Source organism: Nicotiana attenuata, unplaced genomic scaffold, assembly GCF_001879085.1.
Source record: "Nicotiana attenuata strain UT unplaced genomic scaffold, NIATTr2, whole genome shotgun sequence".
Taxonomy (NCBI): domain Eukaryota; kingdom Viridiplantae; phylum Streptophyta; class Magnoliopsida; order Solanales; family Solanaceae; genus Nicotiana; species Nicotiana attenuata.
The window spans coordinates 97,076-104,503 of NW_017671739.1; the positions used below are offsets into that span (position 1 = coordinate 97,076).

General features: G+C 32.6%; 2 protein-coding genes across 2 annotated transcripts; one reads left to right on the forward strand and one right to left on the reverse strand.

The window, feature by feature from the left end:
- The first annotated feature begins 827 nt into the window (after positions 1-827).
- LOC109209946 (F-box/kelch-repeat protein At3g23880-like) lies at positions 828-6,831 on the forward strand. Its single transcript, XM_019373310.1, has 3 exons — positions 828-1,901; positions 2,299-2,371; positions 6,761-6,831. Exons 1-3 carry the CDS (start codon positions 828-830, stop codon positions 6,829-6,831), a joined length of 1,218 nt encoding a protein of 405 aa, XP_019228855.1.
- On the reverse strand, positions 2,937-5,531 carry LOC109209943. Its single transcript, XM_019373307.1, has 2 exons — positions 5,249-5,531; positions 2,937-3,366 (listed from the first exon to the last, which is right to left on the reverse strand). The coding sequence occupies exons 1-2, from the start codon at positions 5,433-5,435 to the stop codon at positions 3,173-3,175; spliced, it is 381 nt and encodes a 126-aa protein (XP_019228852.1). The 5' UTR covers positions 5,436-5,531; the 3' UTR covers positions 2,937-3,172.
- Positions 6,832-7,428: the final 597 nt, after the last annotated feature.

Below are 7,428 nucleotides of genomic sequence, written 5' to 3' on the forward strand. Positions count from 1 at the left end.
ATCTTAAATTATTTTATAATGAGTAATTTTTGATAATTAAATATTTAAAACAATCAAGGGTATGTTAGTAAAATTATCGATTACAGTACAGTACGATACAGTCAAACCAAACAGAAAAATGTTATTTAACAACAGCAAAGAATACGATGTATCTAGACATTGTATACATAAAATGATACAATACAATGCAGTACAATACGATACAATATAAAACGATGGATAACAATGATCCAAACATAGTGTTAATTAATCATATCTCATTTTATGGTCTTTTTTTTCGGTTTTAATGGACACAATCGATTTTAAATTTACAAGAAAATTAGCAGAAACAAATGTTCATGGTTAAGTTTCAAATTGAAACGTTATGATTAATAAATGTTGTATTCAATTTTATTTGTTGTTTACTTTAGCTAGGCATAATTGACTTAAATGTTGCAATAAACTTGGTCCAACGGCCATTGCCATCTAAATACCAATTCTGTATGGTGTCTGATTCCATAACTATTTCCTACTTTAAAATCTGAAGCATTAAGCTAATGACTCCCATGGTCTCTTGTTATATTTTACGAATTTTAGTACATGATTATATTTATATCAAGTTTTTGATTGATGTGATTATATTTTCGGTTAATTTGGAAGTAGAACTTACTAAGGAAAAATAAAAGGAAAACTGAAAAGGCAAAATCAGCGTAAATAGTTTGTTTAATTCCCACAAAAAACGCAACGTTAATAATTTGGTTTCTTTTCACTTAATATTAAAACCCTAATCCTAGAAAAACAATTCCACATCAAAAGCAGCTCAAACCCAAAACCTTATAGCCATTAGAATGCCTAATAACTTTCCCCGTGATATCACCATTGATATATTGATAAAACTTGCTGTGAGTTCTATTCTAAGGATCAAATGCGTTTGTAAATCATGGCGTTCTCTAATTGAAGATGGTCAATTCATCAAACAACATTATGATCGTTACAAAAATGATACAAATTGCCATAAAATCTTTTTGGCTTGCATAAAGTACCAATACCATTGCCAACAGTACTACTCGATAGACGCACCGTTTGAACATGATTCCAGTGTTTCTCTTCTTGAACATCCTCCAAAAATCAACCATAAATTGACTAGAGAACTTGTGGTCAGTTGTTGCAAATATGGTTTATTTCTTCTAGCTTTCTCTTATGATAAAATTATTCTTTGGAACCCGACGATCAGAGAATCAAGAATAATCCCTCGCGCGATCCAAGTTGAGAATGAGCAGTCATATACTTCTTCTTTAGAGGATGACAAAATAGTTTATGGTTTAGGTTATGTTTCTACTTTGGAAGATTACAAAATAGTTAGAATAGGGCCTAAAGTTCCTGAAGATGGTCATTATAATATTCAAATATTTTCGACGAAAAATGACTCGTGGAAATTAATGGACAAGTTGCCTCGTGACACTTACTCGGATAGAGCTATGGTTGTAGCTGATGGAATTGTTTACATGATTAGCCATAAAAAGGGGAAGAAATTTATTCTAAGTCTATGTGTGAAAAATGAAAAATTTGAGGAAATATTATGTCCGGACGGGGATTTAAGGATTGTCAGTGAAACTCTATTTACTATAGGAGAATGTCTATTTTTAGCAAAGTTTTTTAGCCCTGTTAATAAGATGGTTGATTTTGAAGTTTGGTGTATGAAAAAGAATGGAATGAGTTGTAGTTGGAATATAATGTTGACAATTCCAATTCCATGTATTTGGAATGACAGATTTTGGATGCAGCCTGTGGGATTTATTAGGGATGGAGATATGTTATTTCTGAGAGATAAAACTGAATTCGTAATATATGATTCGAAACGACGAAACTTTCAAAAGGTTGAAGTTGCTGAGCTTGAAGAATCACTTTGCCTCAATTGGGCTGTAACATATGTGGAGACTTTAATTTCTCCTAATGCTATATAGGATTACACTGAGTTTGTAAATCTATTTTCTTTTTTTTCATCCAAGAAAAGTTTATATTATGATTCTTTTAATTCATTGGAGTAATTACAAGCTCTATACATTGTGTAATTTTTCCTGATTTGCATTGGCTGGTGTAAAACACATTCTTGTACCATCTTAACCTATTAAATTTCCATGGAAAATGGGGTACAACTGAAAGAAAAAGAAGCCTTTTTTTTTTTTAAATCTCGTTGCTTCTTTATTTTTTTTTTTCTTTTGACAGGGATAATTCTTATACCTCTATCTTATGTAGGGATCAATTATTTGAAAAGTAATTGAATGCACTATCAGCATTTTGTGTGTTCTTTCTATGCAGGGTATAGTAATGCAGTCAACAGACAAGTTAGAATTTGTGAATTTTTTCAATGATACATATGTTGTATACTATTGTAAGTGTTCTATTTTTGTAACATAGCTGTTAAACTGTAGATTAATATCCTTTTAGGGTATGATAACTCTTGGATGAGAAATTAGTTGAGTACTATTCATAATAATCTTGTTAGCTTAATGGATATCGAGTATTGAATTATTAAGCATGACTTGTAGAAGAATTGATGTTTCGGATGGAAAGAGGACTTGTAGGCACTTTATGAATATGAATTGATTTGAGTTAGATTTGCTCATCTCCACCTGTGGATATAAGTTAATTGACCGAACCATGTTAAATATTTGTCTCTTTTGATATATATATTTCTTCTTGTTGTTTGATTTATCGTAATTCAAGGTTTGCTTTGATAGCTTCCCTCATGACACCTGATTATTTCGATCGAGTACTAGTCCTGGTGTGTCCACAGCAATGGCATGAAACTGCTCCAAAGTCTCATACTCAACATTGCTACAAAACTATCTCTTTGCATTAATAAGTACAAAACTATCTCAGTGATCATTCCAGTGTGAGACAGTATTTCAAATTGATGGATTTTGATGAAAAACAGTAACGGTATAAGCCAAGACTTTGAATGGGAACACGTTAAAATTAATCACACGAGAAGCAGAAAATTTAAAGGCGAATCACATTAAAATTACAGTCAAGCAGAGCATATCTAAGATACTAATAGTACAGTACAGCCAGCTGCTGTACATCTTTTTACACAGATAAGCAGTTCAGCTAAAAAACCAAAGGAAAAGGGAAAAAAAAGAGAGATGGCGACTTGACTTAAACCAAAAGACTCGTACAATGCAGAAGGGGGCTAAACACGACCATCCCACAGGGACTCATTGCGAACCTTGCTAGACCTTAAAAGGCGCTCCACATCTGTTGGAGGGTTCAAACCAAGTTTCTTAGCACGCTCCCACCTGTCCAGTCTGCTCATTCCAAGGCATGGTCCATAAGTCATATTCATGTCAAATTGCCTCAATGCTTCCTCGTTCAGATCATAATCATCTGCAGATTTTGTAATTGCAAGGCACAAAAGCAACCTCTTCAGATCACAAAACATATTAGGGAAAAAGGATAGGGAGAGAGCAATAACTTCAGAATTTGAAAATTCCCCACTACTTTTTTGTAAGTTCAATACGAAAAGAACAGAATGATTCCGCATAGTGTCTGTAAACTGTACATCCCTTATTTTGCTCTCAAAGCAGAAACATATCTGAGTGGTCATTCCCCTTGCATCATTATATGAAAACCTTCAATCACAATACCTGCTAAATTTTTCTGAGGGAAGTAACTAATGGTGATAGACTGATCGCTCCAGTTTATACTCTACTATAATAGTGTATCATGCCTGGTAGGGAGATGTTTCCATTCTTACCAGGTTTATCATTACGCAACTGTTCTGGCACATCGTTTTTTAATTTAAGTACTGGCAAATTCCTTTCTTGTTAAACAATATAGACACAGTCAGCTATGTTTTTAATACATCTATAGTAATACTTAATGGTTAAAAACGAGAAAATAACAACTTTGACCTCTCGAATCCCCTTCCACCCCCCAAAAAGAATATAGCCCATTGTCCTATAGGATATCATTTTGCCCAAAAAATCTTGACAAATTAGTAGTCTTGAACCATAGAATTCATATATGACGTTGCTAATTGATTAAAGATATGAACCTCTCTTGTTAGTATGACAAGGCCATAGGCATAAGGACTACGAAAAGCGTTCAACAAGAGAGATGCCAGTTTTTGGACGAGTTCAATTTCATTGAATCCACAAAAATATAGACATGTGTTTTTCTACTAAAAATTTTGTGTATGCACACTCTTTAAACATTTTCAATTATTCTTCAGGAATATAGCTTATAGTTAATAAGTGCTATTAATCAGATCTTGGAAAAGTTATCTTATTACCTTGGAGTAAATCTCCTGTATAACCCCTTTTACCGAGTGACTACTGTACAAAAATCTTCTTCTTTTTATATTTTTTATAAGAGTGGTGTATGTCCAGATTACACGTATCTTGACTATACCATTGTACATACTGAATGACTAATATACAAAAAGCTATTGAGTAGTCCTAGTCTCTAGTCAGTCAATACAGATACTAGAAGAGCTGCACCAGTAACCGACATAATAGTAGGTTAGAAACTTAGACCATTCACAATCTCACTTGAACCTTCACTTAAAGAGATTCTCTCACTCAAATTAGTAAAAAGTACAGTAAAGCAAAAGTATCAACTTCCCAAAAATTTTAATAATATTTTCTTCATTTACTTTTTTCTTCCAAAATTATACCGAAGTGAAGAATGTTTTCCCTATTTCCTTACTATAATAAGTCAAAAGTGGAAAGTTGTAAATGTGTCCCTTTTTCAATAAAACAACACAGCGAGTACATATATACTTCTTAGTTTGTCGTCATTTTAGTCTCTTAATTTAGCTCCATTGAAAAAGGATTTAATTTTATCGAATGCGTTTGTTTGGGGTTTGCAAATAAAGGTTTATAGAATACCTAGTTGTTGGAAACCCTAATTTGTATCAACCCAAAACAAAGAGTTTAAAGAATTAAGGGGGTTCAATTGACTCCCCTTCATTGGAAATTTCTACTGCCTAAGGGAAGTTATCTTCGCAGTAACGAAGGTAGTTCAAAATTTGTTTTAGATCGCAGGTTTAAAATGTTGAATCACCTTGTTAAAATTAAACAAATTTCCGGCTCCGCCACTAAAAGGGTGACAAAACTCAAAGCACAAGCATGTGTACAAAAAAAACCTAATTTAAACCAAAAATTAACAAAAATATGGAAACAAACCCTAAATTCAAAATTAAAAATACCCAATAGGCAACAGAAGTTAAAATTTATAAGAGGTGCAAGAAATTGGAAATATTGACCTTTTAAATCAAGAGAGCCATGAGAAATGAGAGCAGGGGGCTGAGTAACATCAGAGCCAATAGCTGCAGCGTTCTTTGGGGTGGTGGATTTCTTCGTAAATGATGATTTAGAATTGGATGGTTTGGTGATGCCACCGCCTTTCTTCTTTTGCTTGTAGAAACCTTTCATGTCTGATTTTGTTGCCATTGTTCTTTCCTCTGTTTGAAACTTTCAAATTTTGAATTTTGAATTTGGTTCTGTTCTTATGGAGTACTCAAAGTTGGAGAAGAAGATTCAGTTTTGAGTGTTTTGAATTCATTTATATGTTGGGTTTTTTGGGCCAAGCAGTGACTTTCATTAGATTTGGACTTTTGGGTCTCTCTTGTGGGCTGTACTTCCTGCCTCTTCTTTTGGGGCATTTGCACATCTAGAAGAATTTAGGGGATTAACTTAAAGGGAAACTAGCAGCTATGTCCATTTATAAGTAGCTCATTACAAAAATTGGCCAATTCATAAAATATTAATAATATTAGCTAAATATTACTAATATTAGCTAATTAGCTATTTGTAGCAAAAAAAATGACAAATTTTTGCTTTCTTTTAAGTGAGTGATATTAGAATAGATTGGGTACATCTTAAGAAGCTTGAATCTCAGTTTAGGGATGATTTGGTGAAGTTTTGAGGTGGTTTGAATTAAAAATTCGAAGTAAAAACTGAACATGAAAAAAATGATCTGTGTATCATTTGTGTATCACATATGTGTTATATTTGTATCAATTGTATATCCATGTATACCTGTGTGTGAGATACACGCGTGATAGATGTTTGATACATGTGTCGCAGAAATATTTTTTGAACTCAATTTAATTACGAATTTTGGTACAAAACCAGTCGAAATCGCCTCCAATCTTCCTCAAATTTTGTATATTGACTTATCTATATGTTTTCAATGAACTTCAACTATACCCATTGAAAAAGTTCTTGTTTTGCTTAGATTTTTGGAATATTGTATGTTTTTTTCTTTTTATATTTCATCACCTTATTTGCTATCTCATCCATGAAATTTCCTTTCCGTCCTGCATCTAATGTTGCTATTCACGTTTAAAAATATGGAAGGTGATTTTTGCATGTAATTATTTGAGAGAAAGAACCTTATTTATTTGATTTTTCAATTTTTATATGTGTTTGGCTAATTTTGGTAAGTCTATGACTAATGGCTAAAGATTGGTAAGTTAAAACTTATTTGAGACATTTTTGTAAGTTTCCCTAACTTAAATAGCCACCCACCTAATCTCTTAAAGTAAAATTAGCCAATAAATATATAATATATATAATTTATGTATAATATAGGCATATTTATATATAATCAATGTACAATCTATATATATCGGCTAGAAAAAATAAACATTGAATTTGGGCGGCTATTTGCGTAACAATCCCTTGCATATATACCCGGTTTTGGGGTCACCACTGATGTTATACCCACTTTGTACAAAAATTTACAAGTCTACCCACTTTAGGATCAACTGCAGACTTATCGAGTATGAAGTTTAAGGAAAAAAAAAAGTTTAGCCTGAAATGTAATGCACTTAATGCCAAATAGGTCGGAAGTGCAACAAATATTTTCATGCCCATAAGGCCAAATAGGTCTGAAGTGAAAAAATTACACTTAAGTGCAACCAATATTCTCATGCACTTATAGCCAATAAGGTCTGAAGTGCTAACTGCCCAAAAACAAAAACTTGTATTTCAAATTTTAACAATCCTACACATGATTTAACACTTAAATCTACTCCAAATAAGCTCAAATTTGAAACATAACCTCCAAATATCATAAAGAACAAATCCCATATATCATTTTGTCAAAACTACAACAAATCTAATAAGTCTATTCGTAGGTAAACAAGAACATTTTGCTTAATTTGTATTGAAGGAAAAGAGAATGTGGTTGTTGATGCACTTTCAAGAAGGTATGTCTTGGTTTCTTCTCTTACTTCTGAATTGATGGGTTTTGATCAAATCAAGGGACTTTATTCTAATGATTCTGATTTTGGCAAGGCTTTTGCAGAATGTAAGTTGGGTCGTTATGAGAGGTTCAATCTTCAAGATGGGTTCCTTTTTAAGGAAAATAAATTGTGTATTCCTAATTGCTTTTTGCGTGAATTGTTTGTTAGGGAAGCACATTGTGGTGGACTCATGG

Bases quoted from the DNA above. Each gene is read 5' to 3' on its own strand.
- LOC109209943 (XM_019373307.1), bottom strand. From the start codon at position 5,435: ATGGCAACAAAATCAGACATGAAAGGTTTCTACAAGCAAAAGAAGAAA. The intron at 3,367-5,248 runs GTCAATATTTCC...CAAAATCTGCAG, and splicing joins TGGCTCTCTTGATTTAAAAG to ATGATTATGATCTGAACGAG.
- LOC109209946 (XM_019373310.1), top strand. From the start codon at position 828: ATGCCTAATAACTTTCCCCGTGATATCACCATTGATATATTGATAAAA. The intron at 1,902-2,298 runs GTAACATATGTG...CTTTCTATGCAG, and splicing joins CACTTTGCCTCAATTGGGCT to GGTATAGTAATGCAGTCAAC. The intron at 2,372-6,760 runs GTAAGTGTTCTA...GATCAACTGCAG, and splicing joins TACATATGTTGTATACTATT to ACTTATCGAGTATGAAGTTT.